Source organism: Haematobia irritans, chromosome 2, assembly GCF_050003625.1.
Source record: "Haematobia irritans isolate KBUSLIRL chromosome 2, ASM5000362v1, whole genome shotgun sequence".
In the NCBI taxonomy this organism is placed as follows: Eukaryota; Metazoa; Arthropoda; class Insecta; order Diptera; family Muscidae; genus Haematobia; species Haematobia irritans.
The window spans coordinates 140088267-140111489 of NC_134398.1; the positions used below are offsets into that span (position 1 = coordinate 140088267).

The 23223-nt window shown below is 35.6% G+C and overlaps 2 protein-coding genes across 7 annotated transcripts in view; one reads left to right on the forward strand and one right to left on the reverse strand.

Moving 5' to 3' along the window:
* The window catches only part of LOC142226314 (uncharacterized), a 549856-nt gene extending 530595 nt beyond the window's left edge, over positions 1–19261 (reverse strand). For 3 of the 4 annotated variants that reach the window (XM_075296241.1, XM_075296237.1, XM_075296238.1), the window contains exons 1-2: positions 19050–19261; positions 15367–16174 (exon numbers count right to left, since the gene is read on the reverse strand). The gene's annotated coding sequence lies outside the window, so the exon portion shown is untranslated. The remainder of the gene's footprint in view (positions 1–15366; positions 16175–19049) is intronic. The other variant, XM_075296240.1, reaches the window with a different exon arrangement.
* eys (eyes shut) overlaps positions 1–23223 on the forward strand; it is a 513219-nt gene that overhangs the window by 486615 nt on the left and 3381 nt on the right. For all 3 annotated transcript variants that reach the window (XM_075296235.1, XM_075296234.1, XM_075296236.1), the window contains exon 15: positions 854–1366. In XM_075296235.1, the coding sequence (XP_075152350.1) occupies positions 854–1366 (513 nt within the window). The remainder of the gene's footprint in view (positions 1–853; positions 1367–23223) is intronic.

Genomic DNA, 23223 nt, shown 5'->3' on the forward strand with positions numbered 1-23223 from the left:
ATTGCACGACTGTGGCTACCTTTCTGCCTACTTTTCTTTGGAAAATATTCTATTTACTCAAGCTGAATAGGGCTTTCTTTAAGAAATTTTCTCTTCAAACGAGCTGAATAAGATTTCCCCACTTTTCAATAAAATTTTCGTAAACAAATATTGTATTCAACCTTCGGTGGAAACATTTTCTCTTCTGTATGGTGGATACGATTTTTTTTAAATTCTATTCAACATGTCTGAATTATGTTTTTTTTTTTAAGTATTTTATTCAGCCCGGCTGTACTTTATAGTCATACATTCGACGGTCATAAATTCTATTTTGCCTACCTGTATAATTTGTTTTCTTAAAAATTTTTCTATTCAGCCTGGCTGAATAAAATTCTTCAATCCTTTTCGAAGATACGAAGTTCAAAATTAGTTCATTTCAACTTAAAAAAGGGGTCACATTTTTCTGTCTGTAGACAGGATTTTTCTTTTTTGTAATATCTTATAAGTTAGCCTAGCGGAATAAGATTTCCTATAAAGTTCAGTTCACCCAATTTTAATGGTATTCTAATATTAACAGTTCAGCACAAATTCTTGATCAAGTTTATCTCAACAATTTTTATACAAACTTTTAGGGTGGTTATACTTAAGAGAAATTTTTTAAAACACACGCCCCCACCAACTTTTATTATTACATAACTATATTATATGCCATTCAAGATAATCTTCACAGTCTGCTGAATTTGTCTAGAGATCTACAAAACAAAAAATATCATATTTTTACACATAAATAAAATAAAATAGCAATAAAAATTACCCATAAATAATTCAACTGCTTTCATGTTTCTTCCTCTTCTATTTTTTCTTGTCATTCCAGCTCTAAGTAAACCAACAACGCCAAGCTTCCGTGGCAACAGTTATTTGATCTTACCACCACCACGGATTCCCATGAAAGACAAACGAAAGGGACCCTCTATGTTTGTTAGACCACGTGAAGCAATACAAATTTCATTGAATTTCTCCACCATTGAACCAGATGGTTTGCTACTATGGAGTGAACATGATCGTAATAAATTCTTAGGTTTAGGTTTAGAAAATGGTCATTTGAAAATTGCCAGTAACTTATTGGGTTCCGACAATGATACCGTGTCCACACCATCGAGTGGCTTCATAACCGATGGTAGTTGGCACATGGCCAAAATAGCAGTTGATCGTGGAAAACTCGAATTGCAATTGGATGGTGAAGTGATATTCACCGAGAAATTGGCGCCACAGGAATTAATGCAATTGTCCAGTACGATATCGCCGCATAGAACGAGACAAAGGAATTCATTGCTAGCGAGAAGAGGCAAAGAACCAACGATAACCTATGAAGATTTATTCTATTTGGGTAAGTAACAAAAAGTAGAGTAGCGAATGATCTTAGTCTGTTGAACTATGAATGAATGAAGTAAGTCGACCTCCCAAGAGAATTAGCTTAGCTTTATTTGTATGGGAAAATTATATTGGGAATTTAATTGCAATAATAACAGTGGATGGAATCCAAGCCGTTATTGGAAATTGTCTTGGAAAACTTAGAGCGAAAATAATGGAAACAGTTATTGGAAGATGTCAGTTAACATTGAACAGTTAAACTTCCTAAACCATATATTTTTGAGAGCCAAGCTAATTATAAAATTATGCTATGTGTCAATTAAAAACGTCATTAAAGTGTTGAAAAACATCTCCTATTTTTGAACTCTTTTTGTTTTGTAGTCAAGATGCGAAAAGACAACAAATTATGTGACCATTTTTTCAGAATTATTAAAGTAAAGTCAAATAAAATGTTCTTTCATTTCCATTTTTAAGTCGAGTTTATCGACTTTTGGGCAAAGAAAAAACTTCATATCAGAGAAATTCGTCATCTATGTTGCAAAGTTCGCATTCGTATTTTAAGAACATGAAATCTTTGGACTCAAAACAGAATCTTTTTCAGTGCATATTCTCTGTCCATTTGAAGCTATATATAAAGCACAAAAACCCAGGTTAGGTTAGATTAGGTATATTGGCAGACCGTAATTTCAGGCCCACGATTCAGTCCCTTGTGATACCACAGTGGTGATCTTCTCTCTTATCACTAAATGCTGCCCTATTCCGGCGTTTTACGTTACGATGAAACCGCTTCGAGAAGCTTTGAAGCGCTCCGAACTGTCACCATCCCTACTAAGAGGAAATAAACCATCTTTGAAAATCTTTTTGGTATTCGGTTGAGGTTGGGATTGAACCCAGCGTTGCCAGTATTGGGATTGTTCCCCAAATTGGGGATATTTTTTCGTGAATGGGGACAACATTTTTGATTTGGGGACTTGGGGATTTGATGGGGAATTTCCACAAATTTGGGGATTTTTGTGGGGAATCTGTTCAGTATAATAAATAAAATTAAGCGTTATGGGTTATAGGAAATTCTTTACTTCAATGTGCTCAAAAAGGCTTAAACAAGTACAGAGAATCTCCAAAATATAAAAAACTCCTCCTCTTTATTCCACTGCATTTATTTGGGCGTTCAAGAACTACTTTACATTTTACTCTGTTTCCTAAGAAAATGTTTACTATTGTGAAATTATTTCGTAAGGACTCATCTGCGTACATCACTGATTTGGAAAATATATCCCATACATATAGAATAGAGTTCATATCGGGACAACTACCCCTTTTGGTCGATCACCCAATTTTATTTCTTCACTATTTAGAACTAAGTTTTGATTCATAAATAAACATGTTGACCAAACTCCCATTTTTATTTCTCGAGTATTTAGAAGATGACTTGCAGAAGAAAAAAATTCGATGACTCTTTATACCAATAATTAACTCTGATGAGGGCTTCTATCGGATGATATTTTGAGCACCCGCCTCCTGGTTTTGTGTTTTGAAATCTTTTTGTAACTCGCAAACTGGTATAACAAAAATTGCATATTTGCCCAATTTTTATTTTTTTACTGATTTTCTACAGCAGAGTCTATTCCGTTACTTTTTTTTTCAAAAAACTTTCCAAAAATGTATTGGGGATTTTTGGGGATGAAAGCGTTCCATTTTGGGGACAAGAGCCCGGAAAATACTGGCAACACTGATTGAACCCATGACCCATTGTATGCAAGGCGAGGAGACTAATCATTGCACCAAAGGGAGCCACCGTGGTGCAATGGTTAGCATGCCCGCCTTGCATACACAAGGTCGTGGGTTCGATTCCTGCTTCGACCGAACACCAAAAAGTTTTTCAGCGGTGGATTATTCCACCTCAGTAATGCTGGTGACAATGCAGTTTCACTGCAATGTGGAACGCCGTTCGGACTCGGCTATAAAAAGGAGGTCCCTTGTCATTGAGCTTAACATGGAGTCGGGCAGTATTCAGTGATAAGATAGAGGTTCACCAATGTGGTATCACAATGGACTGAATAGTCTAAGTGAGCCTGATACATCGGGCTGCCACCTAACCTAACCTTGCACCACGGTGGGTCCATGTATAGATAGACTTGTGTAGAGTTGTACCTAAAAGCACACTGTAGGTTACAATGTTTACCACTGCTAATATTTCAAGAGTTGTACCTATTCGGATAGCCTAGGAGAATCTGAGCATCGAGAGTGAGGCTTTGATACTCGAAAGAAAGTTATGACCTAATTGAACAACATAAGAAGTTACGAATTGTTACAATTTTAATACAGATAAATCAAAGAATAAGGTTAAGGCGATTTTGGAGTATAGGCGGCTGACCGATTGTTCCGCCTGCTGGACTTTAGAATGGCAAACAGCGAGAGGGTTCTCCAGGAGAACCCGAACGAGTTCAAAAAGGTGGATCGACTGAAAGAGATTTCGATTACGATCAGTATTGTAGTGAGAATTCTAACAGCAGTTTAGGATACTTTGACTAAAAGGAGTGATTGATGATAGCGAATATAGGGTATAAACGGGACGATGCCATAGGAGCACGCTTGTGGATTGGCTAGTGATTCGAAGAGAAATATAAAATCACTCTGGATTCTCCAGAACGAAATCTAATTTCGGATCAGTAGAGTAGTGAAAACCTGACAGGGTTGACGGGAGTCATTAAATAGGAGTGATGACAGCGAATATCAGACGTCGGGGAAACCAAGTACGTAGACAAATGGGTATAAACGGGATGATACCATAGGAGCACACTGCTGGAGCAGCATGGGATTCGAAAAGATGAAAATAGTACGGGGGAATTCGAATGAAATCAAATACTGGAAATACTGAAAGTGAGCCCTATTACGATCAGTATGGTAGTGAGAATTCTGAAGACAGTTTATGTCACTTTGTATGGGGGTCTGACAACAGTTAAGGCCACAATTTGGTATTGAAAGGACTGAATGGCAACGGCGAATGTAAGTCATCGAGAAAACCGAGTAACAAGGCAAATATGGTATAGATGGGATGATTTCATAGGAGCACATGTAGGGAGCTACGATAGGATCACAACAAATATTTTTCAGGAGAAAAATATTATTTTTGAACAGTGAATATGGTACATGTCCATCTACTGATGGAGAGTACGATAATGAGTAGGGTAGTGAGAACTACGACAGTGTTTATAGTTGAGAACAGCGAGAGGTTCGAAATGAAAGACAAAACTCCCTGAAGGAACCAGAACGAAATCAAATAACAAGTTGGCTAAAAAGTCCCCGTTCTGACACATAGATGGCGTCGCTAGTATTAAATGCATATTATTTTTATATAGTACCAACCTTCAAATGATTCGTGTCAAAATTTGGCGTCTGTATGTCAATTAGTTTGTGAGATGGAGCGACTTTTGTGAAGCAACTTTTGTTATTGTGAAAAAAAATGGAAAAAAAGGAATTTCGTGTTTTGATGAAATACTGTTTTCTGAAGGGAAAAAATACGGTGGAAGCAAAAACTTGGCTTGATAATGAGTTTCCGGACTCTGCCCCAGGGAAATCAACAATAAGTGATTGGTATGCAAAATTCAAGCGTGGTGAAATGAGCACGGAGGACGGTGAACGCAGTGGACGCCCGAAAGAGGTGGTTACCGACGAAAACATCAAAAAAATCCACAAAATGATTTTGAATGACCGTAAAATGAAGTTGATCGAGATAGCAGAGGCCTTAAAGATATCAAAGGAACGTGTTGGTCATATCATTCATCAATATTTGGATATGCGGAAGCTCTGTGCAAAATGGGTGCCGCGCGAGCTCACATTTGACCAAAAACAACAACGTGTTGATGATTCTGAGCGGTGTTTGCAGCTGTTAACTCGTAATACACCCGAGTTTTTCCGTCGATATGTGACAATGGATGAAACATGGCTCCATCACTACACTCCTGAGTCCAATCGACAGTCGGCTGAGTGGACAGCGACCGGTGAACCATCTCCGAAGCGTGGAAAGACTCAAAAGTCCGCTGGCAAAGAAATGGCGGCTGTTTTTTGGGATGTGCATGGAATAATTTTTATCGATTATCTTGAGAAGGGAAAAACCATCAACAGTGACTATTATATGGCATTATTGGAGCGTTTGAAGTTCGAAATCGCGGCAAAACGGCCCCATATGAAGATGAAAAAAGTGCTGTTCCACCAAGACAACGCACCGCGCCACAAATCATTGAGAACAATGGCAAAAATTCATGAATTGGGCTTCGAATTGCTTCCCCACCCACAGTATTCTCCAGATCTGGCCCCCAGCGACTTTTTCTTGTTCTCAGACCTCAAAAGGATGCTCGCAGGGAAAAAATTTGGCTGCAATGAAGAGGTGATCGCCGAAACTGAGGCCTATTTTGAGGCAAAACCGAAGGAGTACTACCAAAATCGTATCAAAAAATTGGAAGGTCGTTATAATCGGTGTATCGCTCTTGAAGGGAACTATGTTGAATAATAGACCGGGACTTATCAGCCAACCTGTTTATAGGAACTACTAAAAGAGGGTTCGATTAGAATCAGTACCATAGTGAGAGTTCGGTAGACGTTAATGGGTGTCTGATGGCAGTTTATGCCAAAGTGATTGATGACAGCGAATATAGACGTCGACGAAACCGACTAAATAACTAGACAAATAGAGTGTAAACAGGATGATGTCATAGGAGCAAACTTGTCGAGGCTCGAAGAGAAAAACAAACACACTCAGGCGGGACCCGAATGAAATTAAATACTGAAAAAGAGTACAATTACGATCAGTACGGTCGTAAGAAGACTGACAACATTGACGAGGGTCTGACGACATTTGATGTCACAATTTGGTATCGAAAAAAGTAACTGGCTATAGCGACTGTGGGCCATCGAGGAAACCAAGTGGTGTATTTCGGTCGCCCTGAGGCGCAACAGATCCGACTCCTTTTTCAATCTAATCTAACCAAGCCGTTAAAAATCTCTATGTTAGTAAAGTTTAAATCGCAGTTTGAAATTGTTACGCATGCAAGGGATTTACGCTAAGATCTAAGATGATTAGAGTGATCAAAACCGGTTGACCCGTTGTCCTCCAAATCTGACACAATTTTGCATATCACGAACGTATATGACTAAGATCAACGTCATTTGGCATCGTTGAAAAGGGGCGCAGTACTGCGTTACCTATTTAGTGTTTCCCATGTTAGCCATTGTGGCATCACAATGGACTGAATAGTCTAAGTGAGCCTGAAATATTGGGCTGCCACTATACCTACACAGCAAAAAAGTTTGGAAGCTCTTCTAATGAGACAACTTTAAAATCACTTCCAAAAATGTCCTCCCAAAGATGTTCTTTTTTTACAAACACAGGGAGTTTTTTTAATTCAATTTGTTATAACTCGTTTTTATCATATTTTTAATGAGTAATTTTATTTTTTTTTTGTTTCAAATAGAATAAAAATAGAGTAAAAGTTAATAAAATGGAACAAATTCTTAAAATTTTGTCGATAAAAATCCAAAATCCATTCTAGAAAAAATGCGAATATTTTTGACCTCAAATAGACAAGCGTTGGGTTACATTAAAAATCATAATAAAATATTAAACATATTTATTTGGCAAAATATCACAAAATTTTTTAATTCGATTACATGATATTATATGCAGGACATAAAGGGTGATAAGTCAAAATTTGGTCAATATAAACTTGACGTATTTCTTTCAATTTTGCATTTAAAAAACACCCCTCATTTTGAAGGTGTGTGTGTAGAATGTTGCTCCTATTTTGATTTTGGAATTCACTCTTCAGTTGTCAAAATGCCGTCCAAGCAAGAAGAACAGCGTATCAAAATTTTGCTCGCGCATCGCGAAAATCCGAGCTACTCGCACGCAAAACTGGCAAAATCACTAAAAGTTGCCAAATCAACCGTTACAAATGTAATTAAAGTGTTTGGGGAACGTTTGTCGACAGCCAGGAAGTCTGGATCGGGGGGAAATCGAGAGCCGGAAGCCGCTGAGACGACAAAGAGAGTTGCCGCACTGTTAGAAAAATATGTTTTTCATATGTTCCGATATAAACAAAATGTGTTTCGGGCACAATTTTTAAACACAATATATTTAAGTGCAAACATGTAATGTTCCTAAACTAACACAAAATGTTTGGGACACATATGTTAATATGTTAGAATATATTATGTTTGGGGCATGAATGTTTCATAAAAATAATATGCGTGAATGTAAACATATATAAATTTACAAATTTCGAGTAAACATATATATGTTGTGATACTTTATTCAGAGAGCGACCGAGAGAGAGAGAGAGAGTTAGTATAGAGAAAGAAATAGAGATGGAAACCGGGAGGGTTGAATAAAAAGATATCAACATAACACAGCGAGAGAATGAAATGAGAGCAATTTCTGTGAAACCGCTTGTATGTTGTTTCGGAAAACTGTTTTATAATATGGCCAAAAATTTGGTATGCTTAAGTCTAAATATTATTTAATTTGAATAGTAGATTGAGTATTCGGAATAAAGAGAATAGACATTCGGAACCAAGAAAATAGACATTTGAAAAAAAAAAACAGCATATTTGTATTACAGAAAAAGATGCGAAGAACTCAAAAATTTCGTGGAAGTTAAAAATATGTGAGGGAATGAACACAATCTTCTTTAGGGAATTATTCCAAGCATATACTATTTTTGGACTCAAAATGCTTCCAAACATATAATATGCTCACATAAAACAAACATATTAATGTTTCGGCGGTATCCAATAATATATGTGCTTCCTGCAAAATATGTTTGGAACATATGTTAGAGAAGCGATTTTTTTTGAGGGTGCGGTAGTTTCAAGCGAAACCCTAACCTCTCTCTCGGAGATGCCGCAAATAAGCTGGGTGTATCGTCTACAATCGTGCATCGAGCCAAAAAACGAGCCGGACTACCGACTTACAAGAAGGTAGTGACTCCAAATCGCGATGATAATCAAAATACGACGGCCAAAGCGCGATCCCGGAGGCTGTACACGACGATGCTGACGAAGTTTGACTGCGTGGTAATGGACGACGAAACCTACGTCAAAGCCGACTACAAGCAGCTTCCGGGACAGGAGTTTTATACGGCAAAAGGAAGGGGAAAGGTAGCAGATATTTTCAAGCACATAAAACTGTCAAAGTTCGCAAAGAAATATCTAGTTTGGCAAGCCATCTATACCTGTGGCTTGAAAAGCAGCATTTTCATAGCTTCCGGGACTGTCAACCAAGAAATTTACGTGACAGAGTGTTTGAATAAACGCCTGCTGCCTTTCCTGAAGAAACACGGTTGTTCCGTACTGTTTTGGCCGGATTTGGCATCTTGCCATTACGGTAAAAAGGCAACAACGTGCAGGTGGTTCCCAAGGACAAGAACCCTCCCAACACGCCAGAGCTCCGCCCAATTGAGAAATACTGGGCTATTTTCAAGCGGAACCTAAAGAAGACCAAAAAACTGCTAAGGACGAGCAGCAGTTCAAGGCAAACTGGCTTTCTGCGACGAAGAAGGTGGACAAGGTGGCTGAACAAAATCTGATGACAGGTGTCAAGCGCGAGGCCCGGCAATTCGGATTTGGAAAAGCGAAAGCCTAACTGAATATTTTTCCTGAATTTTATACTAATTGAACTTGAAAAAGAAATTTAATTTGATTTTTTAAATAAACGATTTCACCGATTTACACGCGTTTTCCCTTGACCAAATTTTGACCGAATCACCCTTTAAGACCATATTAGTTTTAATATACTGGTTTTATTAGCAGAGATTTGTAATAGCTTCAACCTTGGGCTTACTTAGTAGCCTGAACTGGTAGAAAATAAAGGCGAATAGAATCCAACCCCCCTCTTCAATCTAACCGTAACTAAAATGTTTTAATTAATATGTAAAAATCATACCTATGTAACTGTCGTTTTTAACAACCAAAGCTAGAGATCCTTTTCGAAATCAAATCTCCTCTTCAAGTGTCGCATAATAAAGGAGATGTATTATTTTCGGGCCAATAACATTTGTATACCACCACTATTAACATAACAACCTCTGACATATCTCAAACAAACTCGTTTCCTTTTTCTCACCATTTATATATTTTGCAAAAATTTCCCACAATATATTTTTTGTTTTCCTCCCATTCAAAATTTTAATAGCACGTGATGTTAGTTACAAACAAGTCCACTCCCATACTTCGCTATATTTATTATTAATGTCATTCTTTCTATGGACAACAACGAAGAGAGGCGGTATAGTGGCCTCAAATAGCATATGGTTATGGTCTTCAATAACCAAAATGGCAGAGTGTAAACTCGAAAAGGGCAAAGGTTGTTAGCAAAAAAAAATTACCAACATTAGCAGGCAATCAAAATTATAGTTAAGAAAAGGTGAAAATGGAGTGCAACTATAATAATAATGCACACCTTTACCAAGCTATAGTGGGAGGAATCCATCCATTTTGGTTATTCCATATAATAACATCAATTACAAGATTATGTTAACGCTTTTTTATAGAGGGTCCTAAAAACACACTAAAAAAAATATTTGTTCATTTCAATCACGAAAATAATTGATCCAATTAATTGAAATTGTTTAAATCTCGGCGTTAATACCAATAGATGGGTACTAGGCTCGATATTTCCACGACAATACCTGTGCGGTCTAAAAACCGTGTGAAACTTGGTCCAAAATATTTTGGAGAAGTAAATTTCATCCAATTCGCTTGAAATTTGGTCCTCTAATTAAAATACTAAATTTGGTTCACATTGGTTCGTATATAAAACGATCAAGAACTAAAGTGGCTTATATACGTATTTAATCTGCCTTTTTATCTAACATATGTTTATAATTTATTTGAATATTACACTCCAAATATTTATTTACACACACGTTTACTCAGCAACCTACATTTCTATTTATTGTAATTAAAATTTCTTTACATGGCTTTCGTTATCTATCTGCGTCGCCATCTTTATCCCGCTCTCTCTGACGTTTCTAAACATATATACGGTTATGCGAATTTTCGAAATTAATATATGTTTGCATCCAAAAACATTATAGTTAAGAAAATGTGATGGCCCAAACATAAAATGTTCTAACATATTAGCATATATGTTCCAAACATTTTATACTAGTTTGTGAACATTATAAGCTTGTACTTAAAAATAATGTGCTAAAAAAATTAATTCCAAACATATAATGTTTACACCGAAATATATGAAACATCCCAGCAAACAAAATTTGGAAGTTCTTCCAAAGGCACAACTTTAAAAGCACTTCCAGAAGATGTACTCCCAATTCTTTATTTTAACTACACAGGAAGAATTTCTTTTCATTCAATTTTTTATAACATGTTTTTTCATATTTTTAATGGGTAATTTTAACTTTTTATACCCTCCACCATAGGATGGGGGGTATATTAACTTTGTCATTCCGTTTGTAACACATCGAGATATTGCTCTAAGACCCCATAAAGTATATATATTCTGGGTCGTGGTGAAATTCTGAGTCGAACTGAGCATGTCCGTCCGTCTGTTGAAATCACGCTAACTTCCGAACGAAACAAGCTATCAACTTGAAACTTGGCACAAGTAGTTGTTATTGATGTAGGTCGGATGGTATTGCAAATGGGCCATATCGGTCCACTTTTACGTATATCCCCCAAATTTGTCTTGCGAGGCCTCTAAAAGAAGCAAATTTCATCCGATCCGGCTGAAATTTGGTACATGGTGTTAGTATATGGTCTCTAACAACCATGCAAAAATTGGTCCACATCGGTCCATAATTATATATAGCCCCCATATAAACCGATCCCCCGATTTGGGTTGCTAGGTCTCTAAGAGAAACAAATTTCATCCGATCCGGCTGAAATTTGGTACATGGTATTAGTATATGGTCTCTGACAACCATGCAAAAATTGGTCCACATCGGTCCATAATTATATATAACCCCCATATAAACCGATCACCAGATTTGACCTCCGGAGCCTCTTGGAAGACCAAAATTCATCTGATTCAGTTGAAATTTGGTACGTGGTGTTAATATATGGCCTCAAACTCCCATGCAGAAATTGGTCGAAATCGGTCCATAATTATATATAGGCCCCATATAAACCGATCCCCAGATTTGACCTCCAGAGCCCTTGGGAAGAGCAAAATTCTTCCCAATCGGTTGAAATTTGGTACGTGATGTTAGTTTATGGTATCCAACAACCATGCAGAAATTGGTTCCTATCAGCCCATAATTATATATAGCTCCCATATAAACCGATCCCCAGATTTGACCTCCGGTGCCTTTTGGAGAAGCAAAATTCATCCGATCTGCTTGAAATTTAGTACGTGGTGCAGCGTTGCCAATTTAGCTTTTTTCCCGCTGGATTTGGCTTTTTTTGAAGACGTTTAGCGGGAAAAAATGCATTTAGCTTTTAGCTTTTTTTCTGGCTTTTTTTCATGACCCTTTTAGCTATTTTTGGCTTTTTTTATTTTCGACATGTTTCTATTGAAATATGGATAAATCGGCGTTTTTATCTAAGCCTTGCTGCAAGTATAAGGGTTTCCACATATTTCAAAGCTCAGTTGAAACATTAATAATGAGTCCAGCCATTATGCGGGCATTTTTGTAGCAAATACACCTTGTTGTAAAGTTTTTTCATTATATACATAAAAGTTATCGTAAACTTTAAATCTACTATTACCATACAAATTTGTTAGATACTCTGTCAGTAAATTATTGGGAATATTATCATTTGAGTCGTTTATCCTTTTTATGTTATTATAATATTCTAAAGTTATTACGATATTACTAAATTAAAATAGTAGATGTGAATAGCTTTGTGCACTGAAAAAATATTGTCGTCACCTTAAAATACGAACGCGAATTTTGGTTATAATAGCATTTGTGAATTTCTTTTATATAAACTGTTTTCCTTGTCCAAAAGACGATAAAGTCGTTTTGTCCTTATAATTAAGTGATTCAACTTAAAAATGGGTATGTTTTCATGAAAGAAGGAAGAATTAATGAAATAGTCTTTAAATGTGAGTTTTTGCATCTTAACCACAAACCAAAATAGCGTTCAAAAATAGAAGATGTTTTTCAACACTTTATTTTAAAAACGTATATATACAATAATTTCTACTTGAAGTCGAGTCTTAATTTGGAAATTTAAGTTGGCGTTAGCACGTTTTTAAAGCACTTTGATAGCTCATGAAGAAAAGGAAAATGTTTTACTGGGAAATGTAAACTATAGGTATTTTCTACAATTTAAATAAAAGTAATGTATTTCGAATTTTTCACAATTTCAAATCCAAACTAAAATTTTATTTAAAAAAATGACAAATCATTTTTTTACCAAATCCAAAGCATGCTTAGATCATTTAATATTTTAAAATAACAAGTAAATAAAATAGAGGTGTTGGGAAGGTAGCTCCCACAAAACGAAGGACTTCCAGTAAAAAATTTGTGATAGTAATCAAAATGTATCGAATACTCAAACAGAGCTAATATGCCTTAGATATTGTTACAGTCTCACAGAAGTGGAATTAAAATGAAAATAATATGCATTGTAAGTGAAATAAAGCCTTTAAGTTTGTTAAATTTCAATCAAAAATGTGACTTTTGATACAAAAAAAATTTAGCTTTTTTTCTAGCTATTTTTTAACATTTTTTAGCTTTTTTTAGCTATTTTTTTGGGCAAATCTAGCGGTTTTTGGTGAAACAATTCTGGCAACGCTGACGTGGTGATCGTATATGATATTTAACAACCATGCCAAAAGTGTTCCATATCAGTCCATAATCATATATAGCCCCATATAAACCGATCCCGAGATTTGGTTTTGGAGCCTCTTGGAGGAGCAAATTTCATCCGAGTGAGTTGAAATTGGTACATTGTGCTAGTATATGGTCGTTAACAACCATGCCTAACTAGGTCCATATCGATCTATAGTTATATATATCCCTCAGATAAATCGATTTCCAATCACACAAAAATTGGTCCATATCAAGTTCATAATTGTATATAGCCCCCATATAAGCGACCCCCATATTTCAATTCTGGCTCTCTACGTACCGTGCAAAAAGTCTTTTTTGTCTAATATATACCACGTATGGACTAACTCTCTCGCTCTCTCTGACGTTTCTAAACATATATACGGCTATGCGAATTTTCGAAATTAATATATGTTTGCATCCAAAAACATTATAGTTAAGAAAATGTGATGGCCCATACATAATATGTTCTAACATATTAACATATATGTTCCAAACATTTTATACTAGTTTATGAACATTATAAGCTTGTACTTAAAAATAATGTGCTAAAAAAAATTAATTCCAAACATATAATTTTTACACCGAAACATATGAAACATCCCAGCAAAAAAAATGGAAGTTCTTCCAAAGGCACAATTTTAAAAGCACTTCCAGAAGATGTACTCCCAATTCTTTATTTAATTTTAAGTTTTTTATTTCAAATTGGTTAAAAACAGTTTAAGAATTCATAAAATGATAAAAAATTTTTAAATTTTGTCGAAAAAAGTGCTAAATCCAATCTGAAAAAATTGTGAATTTTTGAAAATATTTGAGGTCAAACGTTTCAGACAAGCGTTAGAATCCATTAAAAATTATAAAAAAATATAAAAATTATTAATTTGACAAAATATCACAGAATTTTTTAATTTACATCCAAAACATTGAACTCGGGTCACACCTAAAAACGTGATGCAAATTCAGTGCACCGGCTGTTGAAATGGAGGACTTCTGTCCTATGACAAGTCCATGAACATTTTCATTAATTTTTTTGGCGACGCTTTTTTTGCTGGGATATGGATTAGCTTACAGTTTAAGGCCGGTACTATGTTCATTCTTGCGAAAAATTTTTATGGAAACCATTATTTCACACATAGAAAGCGGCGTTTTTTTAGGTAGCTTGGAATGCTATTTACAGGGAGCGATATTGGATTAAGTTGGTGGTTGTTGCTTGTTTTTACAAAATAACATTTTATTTTTCCTTGGGCAATTGATCTGCTATTCCTTTGATCCTTTGTATAGTTTCGGAACAAAAATATGGTCCGTGTTTGATTTATAAACCCGCACAAATAGTTTTTAATAAATAAATTATTTCTTAATTCACATTGCAAATGGCGCCGTGCTATAAACGTCAGTTTTTCAACACGAAAAAACAAAGTATCACAAATGGAAAAAATTTCTCAAATTTTTCGCATTTTTTGGTTTTGTATGGAGTTTCAACGCGAAAACCGAACAGAGTACCGGCCTTTAGAAGATAATGTTAAGAAGGATTGCAACAAAATTATTTACTTGTTGTTAAATTTTATTATTTCTTTAGAAATTTTCCACAGCCCAATGAGATTTTCCTATTCTAAGTGTGTCTTAAACATTTTATGAACTAAACTAAAGCCGAAGAGAATTTTCTTACGATACCTAAAAATAGTAAAAATGAACTACTGTATGGTAAAAATGCTCATGATTTGGCGCCAATGGTTTTTTCTTTAATTTTAGTTCATTTTTTCTTCTTTGAGAGGGTGTAATTTCGTGAATTGCAATTAAAAAGTACACCAGGCCATTAAATTTCCCTGGTTTTAACGATACTATGTGGAAATATCAAATTGTGGAGTAAAATTTAGTTAAATTTTCGTACGATGTAGTTCATTTTGCTATAAAACAGTTTACTTTTTTTTCTGTGAATGATAACAACCCTTTAATTGACAAAGATTACTAAATGTTTACATTCGGTGGAAGCTGCTGTACAGTTGAGCAAATTACTGTGTTGTGGGCAAAAAGTAACGTGAATTTGTTTATAAAATAAATAATTATTATATATGCTTCTAAATCAAAATGAAAATTGTACGTTTTTCGAATTCATAAAAAAACGAAGGATAATCACGGTATATGGCAACCCTATAAACCAACAACTATGGCAGACTCGAATCATAATAATTGATTTAATTGTTGGAGGAGTGTATGTACTTACCTATGGCTCAATTTAAATCAATGTTGTAGATAAGAAGATGACACTTAAGGTTATATTCTACTAGCTCCAAAAACTATTTTTCATGTTAACAGACAGCACTGGTGTTGTTTTTTTTTTGTTTTGTGGGTGGGGGGAATTGCTAAATATTTTTGCACAAATACACTACCGGCGACTACGTTAACGATGGCTGGCGACGCTGCGTCGGTGGGAGTTCATAGACTTTAGAAAGTTGTCATTAAACCAACGGTGGAGACCTAATACTGCGGAGGGGCACTGGCATCAGCTGAACAGTAGCTAAACAAAAACCAACCGAATGTGCAAAAAGGGAACGAAAAAACGGACAGCTGCTAATTATTAGTAAACCACGAGTTTTTTCGAGTTTGTAGAAAAAAGCGGTCTTGAGATTGATTCAATGACCAGCAAATTAACGGAGTGTGACCGACCGGTGAGAAGGACAGATTGACTTTGATGACAACATTTTACCGGTTGCTTTTTTATTTTTTGCCTTTCGTTTTTCTCCTAGATGGATGTTTAAGATTTGTATTTTTATCTATGCTTTTCTTCTTTTTCGTTTTCTTGATTCACTTTAACACTTTATATTAATTATGATTCTTGTTTTGATGCTTGAATAACACTTTTAAATTGTATTATTTGTATATTATTTTTCATTAAATAAAAATGTATACAAAAGTTTGCGCGTCGATTTCTTCAATCACTTCTTATTTGAAAAACAATGAGCGGATGACTGAAGATTTTGACCAACTTTAGTTTACTTCAACTCTGATATTCTCTGTCAAGCGTATCTATACTGAGAGTAACAACAAAAAACAACAACAGAGATTAAAAAGTAAGGTTGTAGTATCTCTCTCCCATAGTCAGTATCTCACACACAGGTGATCAGAGAAAAAAAAAATACTAAATACGAATACTAAATGAGACTTGTTGTTGTTGTTTCTATACTATGAAGTTGTGTGTGAGAGTAATTGATTGAACCTTTAGATTTGATTTTTGTTTTCTTGTTTTCTTTGTGGTTTAGCCCGGTTGACTAAACCACGAACTGTTGAATGCAAGCTTTACGAGGGGCAGGATGGTAAGATTGGTATAAATGTTCTCTGTACCAAACAGTATTACCAGTGTGACTTTTTAGCATTTTTACAGCTATATTTAGCATCTATTGTTTGTAGTTAACCCCAAAATTTTCTTCTAGCTTTTTTTTAGTTTTTCCAACTATTAATTTAGCATTACTTGTTACAGTAATTAGTTGGTTATTTTTATGTAAAATTCAGAAATAGTGGCTTGAAACCCATAGTGTAGTATACATCAATGTAGATGGTAATTTAAGTCGAAGTGTCCTCGAATTTGGCAAAGTACTTCAATCTGCCCAATAACTACTTGGCGTATTCACATTTTCATGTAAATCTTCCGGAAAAAGTTAGCGTTTGAGATAGAAAAGGAGACGATTACTTTGAACACAAAAATGGTGATCATTTTACCAATAAGAGTTTTTTTTTAATTTGGCATTTTAATACGGTTTTAGCAATTTTTACCATAATTGTAATACTGATAATTTTAATACTGTAAAAAATTTGTAAGATCTGGTCACACTGATTTTTACAATCGTCTTCTACCAAAATTGAAAAGCTAATCCAAATAGTCCCCTTATAGCCCCCATATAAACCGATCCCCCGATTTGGCTAGCTGAGCCTCTAGGAGAAGCAAATTTCATCCGATCCGGTTGAAATTTGGTACATGGTGTTAGTATATGGTATCTAATGACCATGCAAAAATTGGTCCACATCGATCAATAATTATATAGCCCCCATATAAACCGATCCCCCGATTTGGCTTGCTGAGCCTCTAGGAGAAGCAAATTTCATCCGATCCGGTTGAAATTTGGTACATGGTGTTAGTATATGGTATCTAATGACCATGCAAAAATTGGTCCACATCGGTCCATAATTATATATAGACCCCATATAAACCGATCCCCAGATTTGGCTATCGGAGACTCTAAGGGGCGTTTTCGATTCGCAAAAAATATGTTGCCTTGGTGTTACAATACTTTTTCCCTAATTGACATTTCGGCCAAATGATAATGTAATTATAAAGTTATTATTAATTTATAATATTGTGAGGTATAAAGTATCCAAAATCCTTGATATCTTGCAATCAATTTCGAGAATGTTGCACCTTTTTTCCCAATCGAAATCGCCATAAGAGAATCCGATCCGGCTGAAATTTGGTACAGGGTGTAAGTATATGGCCTCTAATGACCATGCAAAAATTGGTCCACATCGGACCATATAAACCGATCACCAGATTTGGCCTCCGGAGCATTTTGGAAGACCAAAATTCATCTGATTCAGTTGAAATTTGGTACGTGGTGTTAATATATGGCCTCAAACACCCATGCAAAAATTGGTCGAAATCGGTCAATAATTATATATAGGCCCCATATAAACCGATCCCCAGATTTGACCTCTGGTGCCTTTTGGAGAAGCAAAATTCATCCGATCTGGTTGAAATTTGGTACGTGTGGTAGTATATGATATTTAACAACCATGCCAAAAGTGGTCCATATCAGTCCATAATCATATATAGCCCCCATATAAACCGATCCCGAGATTTGGTTTTGGTGCCTCTTGGAGGAGCAAATTTCATCCGAGTCAGTTGAAATTTGGTACATTGTGCTAGTATATGGCCGTTAACAACCATGCCTAACTAGGTCCATATTGGTCTATAGTTATATATAGTCCTCAGATAAATCGATCCCCAATCACACAAAAATTGGTCCATATCAAGTTTATAATTCTATATAGCCCCGATATAAGCGACCCCCATATTTCAATTCTGGCTCTCTACGTACCGTGCAAAAGTCCATGTCGATTCGTAGTTATTTGTAGACTTACCTATTTTGAGTAGCTAAATTTCAGATGCTTGTCAGATGGTAAGCCCCCAAATCGTAAATGATCCGTAGTCCTAGTTAGTTTTTGTATATCTTAAAGTCGTCAAGGTACAAAAATTGGTCTATACCAATCATTTTAAAAACACCTTCTAAGTCGATTTAACTCTTGGTCCAGATTTTAATATATCACCCATAGTTTTGTTTCTATTTCCGAAAATTCTACAGGCCTTTTGCGCAAATGGTGGGTAATTTTCTTGCAAAACAATTTATATTGTTTTTAACCCGATTTACCATACAACCCTCCTCCATCTACATTTCTTTAACCAATATACGCCATCCCCTTTTTAGATAATTCACCGAATGCCATCTTCAACCTTAATGCCACTGCCCTTTATTATGGTTCAAACATTCTTATAAGCCGCAAATATAGTTTGAAGAAGAGAATTTAACAATGAATGAGAAATTCTAGATTTCGTTAGCTCGTAAAAAGAGAGCGCGAGAAGAGAGAAATTACCAATGGTGCTCAAAAAGGTATAAACAGCAAAAACAATCAAATAAGAAAGGCTTCTACAACCACATGACTAGAAATTTTATGAAGATTAGTTTATTCCAACTGTATAATATTGTTATCTTGTTGTGGCGGCTTTCTTCTGGTCATTACTATCTTCGTTTTTTTTTCATTCCTTTCTTTTTAATGATAATTGTTGGTATGTATCTGAAGTCTAGAAATTCTTCACACAATTGCCTTTCGTCAGTTTTCTTAACTGTTGATCATTACCTGTACAGAGTTGAGTGGCCTCGTCTGGAGTATGTCTACAAGGAAATCATTTTATGTTTTTTGTTGTTTTTTTTTTCTAAACTGGCCATTACTTCACTATGTATTGAGATTACTTCATTGTTTTCACACTTCTTTTCCCAAGTTCCTATTAAATTAACACGCCGACTGAATAGTTATTTTCTCTTGCATACAGACATCTGTATAAAGGCATTTGTAATAAACAACTAATCCAAGCCATGTTTGTAAATCGAACAGCTGTTTTCTGGTTGGTTGACATTTTGTCTTAACGGCATTTGGTATTAATTTTGCATATGTTGCTCTCTCATATTGAAACTTGTTGCTCCTCTAATCAGCTGCTGGGTAACTGGAATCAGTGTTGCCAATTAAGCGGATTTCTCATTGTATTTTGTTGTATTCCTCTAAATTAATTATAACATTTGGTTATAACATTTGGTTATGCGACGGCAATTATTCGATGTTTATAGCAGCACTATAATCAATTTCTAATTTTTGGTAATATGTGCACACAAAATAATATTATAATTTTTGAGCTAAAAATAAATTGTAGTTACAGAAAATCTTTTAGTTCAACAAATTTTTTGTTGATATAACAAAATGTTTGTTGATGTAACAAAATTGGTTGCTAAAGTGACTAAAATCGTAAGTGTATTTACAAATTACGTTGTTAGCTCAAATTTAAACATAATTTTAATTGTATTGACAATCAAATTAATTGATATTTTTTTGTGTGTGAGTGAAATACAAGAATAAGAATCGGAAAAAGAAAAAGTTGGAGAGGAAGAGGAAAAACGGGAAGTGGAAATATCGGACACTATAAGTTAGCCAAGCTGGAAACAATATATAAAAGTCCCGTTTGTTTTAAAATGAGCAATATTGAAACCATTTTATACACTATAGTGTATCCTTCACCATGAATTGCGTACAAAGTTCTACCAAAGACTGTCATCTACAATCGAATTACCTGGGTTGTGGTAGCAATTGCCGATGACGAGGCATCTATAAACTCTTTTCATGGTGTTTAGTGGGCATATAATAACACCACGTACCAAATTTCAACCGGATCGGATGAAATTTGCTCATTCAGTAGGTTCCGGAAATCTGGGGATTGGTTTATACAAAATGGACAAATATGGACCAATTTTTGCATGGTTATTAGAGGGCCCATAATTAATGGTACACGGTATAACATTGTGGGCTCCTGACTTTAGATTTTCCTTACTTTCTTCTGTATATTTTAGAGGGTTTTCTACAGATTTTTTTATATTAGATATTTTTTGACTTCAATGGTAAAAAAGCAAACTTCAATGGTGGTGGTGACATCTAGTGCCTTAGTTCTAAGTAGAGTCTTAGTTAATCGTGTTGTCTTTACTCGTGTCAGCGCCACCTATCGTTAGAAATTAGATGAATTATGACTCATGAAACTAGCGAATGCATAAACCAAACCAATAAATTTCCTAAAGATGTCTTACTTCAGATGTAGTATATGAACAACAGGGGACTCTAGTGAATATGGTTCTAATCTTTCACTCATTGGAAAAATTCATTTCTAAATGCACAAAGATAATTGAGAACAAGTAAGTAAAGTCTAAAGTCGGGCGGGGCCGACTTTATTATACCCTTCACCACTATGTAGACCAACATTTGTGTTACCATTTCAACTACTCCAAATTTGCTGGGAGCTATGTTAAGGTTTGCATTTCCAGATACAAATATCTATAATGGAGACAATTTTCTGTACTTCAACAAATCTCTAGAATTAAAATTTAAATTGGTTAACGCTTTCCAGTTAATTAGAGGAAAATCCCATAGAAAATGGGTCTAAAATATGAAACATTCTACCATATTTCCCCAACTCTGGTGTACATATATATGGGAGCTATATGTAATCTGAACCGATTTTGACTGAATTTGACATGCATATTTAGAATAATAATTCTGCTATCTCTGCAAAATTTCACGTAAATGGGAGTATAACTTTGGCCCCGTGGTCATATGAGCGTAAATCGGGCGAATGATATAAATGGGAGCTATATCTAAATCTGAACCGATTTCAACCAAATTTGGCAAACTTACCGTTACTATTAAACGTACTCCTTGTGCAAAATTTGAAGCAAGTCAGGGCAAAACTCTGGTTTTTGAGGCCATATAAGTCCAAATCGGACGAAAGATATATATGGGAGCTATATCTAAATCTGAACCGATTTCAATCAAATTTAACAAGCATTGATAAAATGTCAATTCTATTCTCTGTGCAAAATTTTTCGAAAATCGGTAGTAAACTTTGAAAGATATATATGGGAGCTATATCTAAATCTGAACCCATTTGTCTGATAAAATATTCTGATGTACGGAATCAGAATAAAATATTCTGATGTACGGAATTTGAAGAACATCAGTTGATAAACACGCCAATTATGACCAGATCGGGTAAAAATATATATGACAGCTATATCTAAATCTGAGCCGATTTTTTCCAAAATCAATAGCGGTTGTCTTTGTTCCAAAAAACAACCCTATGCCAAATTTGCGACCTGTACGCACAAAAATACATGAACAGACAGACAGACGGACATCGCTAAATCGACTAAGAATTTAATTCTAAGACGATCGGTATACTAAACGATGGGTCTCAGACTTTTCCTTCTTGGCGTTACATACAAATGCACAAACTTATACCCTGTACCACAGTAGTGGGTATAATAATAAGATTAAGCATTGTGCTCTTATAAAGAGAAAGCAAATGTCAAGGTGTAGAGGGCTATACGAAAAAAAGTTATTTTAACAGGTTGGCTGATAATTCCCCGGTCTTACACATAGATGGCGTCGCTAGTATTAAATGCATATTATTTTTATATAGTACCAACCTTCAAATAATTCGTGTCTTTTGTGAAGCAACTTTTGTTATTGTGAAAAAATGGAAAAAAGGGGAATTTCGTGTTTTGATAAAATACTGTTTTCTGAAGGGCAAAAATACGGCGGAAGCAAAAACTTGGCTCGATAATGAGTTTCCGGACTCTGCCCCAGGGAAATCAACAATAATTGATTGGTATGCAAATTTCAAGCGTAGTGAAATGAGCACGGAGGACGGTGAACGCAGTGGACGCCCGAAAGAGGTGGTTACCGACGAAAACATCAAAAAAATCCACAAAATGATTTTGAATGACCGTAAAATGAAGTTGTACGAGATAGCAGAGGCCTTAAAGATTTCAAAGGAACGTGTTGGTCATATCATTCATCAATATTTGGATATGCGGAAGCTCTGTGCAAAATGGGTGCCGTGCGAGCTCACATTTGACCAAAAACAACAACGTTTTTGATGATTCTGAGCGGTGTTTGCAGCTGTTAACTCGTAATACACCCGAGTTTTTCCGTCGATATGTGGCAATGGATGAAACATGGCTCCATCACTACACTTCTGAGTCCAATCGACAGTCGGCTGAGTGGACAGGGACCGGTGAACCGTCTCCAAAGCGTGGAAAGACTCAAAAGTTCGCTGGCAAAGTAATGGCCTCTGTTTTTTGGGATGCGCATGGAATAAATTTTTATCGATTCTCTTGAGAAGGCAAAACCCATCAACAGTGACTGTTATATGGCGTAATTGGAGCGTTTGAAGGTCGAAATTGCGGCAAAACGGCCCCATATGAAGAAAAAAAAATAGTGTTGTTCCAACAAGACAACGCACCGTGCCACAAGTCATTGAGAGCGATGGCAAAAATTCATGAATTGGGCTTCGAATTGCTTCCCCACCCACCGTATTCTCCAGATCTGGCCCCAGCGACTTTTTCTTGTTCTCAGACCTCAAAAGGAAGCTTGCAGGGAAAAAATTTGGCTGCAATGAAAAGGTGATCGCCGAAACTGAGGCCTATTTTGAGGCAAAACCGAATTAGTACTACCAAAATGGTATAAAAAATTGGAAGGTCGTTATAATCGTTGTATCGCTCTTGAAGGGAAGTATGTTGAATAATAAAAACGAATTTTGACCAAAAATGTGTTTTTATTTGTTAGACCGGGGACTTATCAGCCAACCTGTTATCGTTGGTTTGGGTATTGTTATACAAGCACCATGTAGTTTTAAATATTTATCTTGAATCCCGTTAGATTTGCGAATGTTAGCAGAGCCTAAACAAATGATGTAGTTATGTGTCCAATAAAA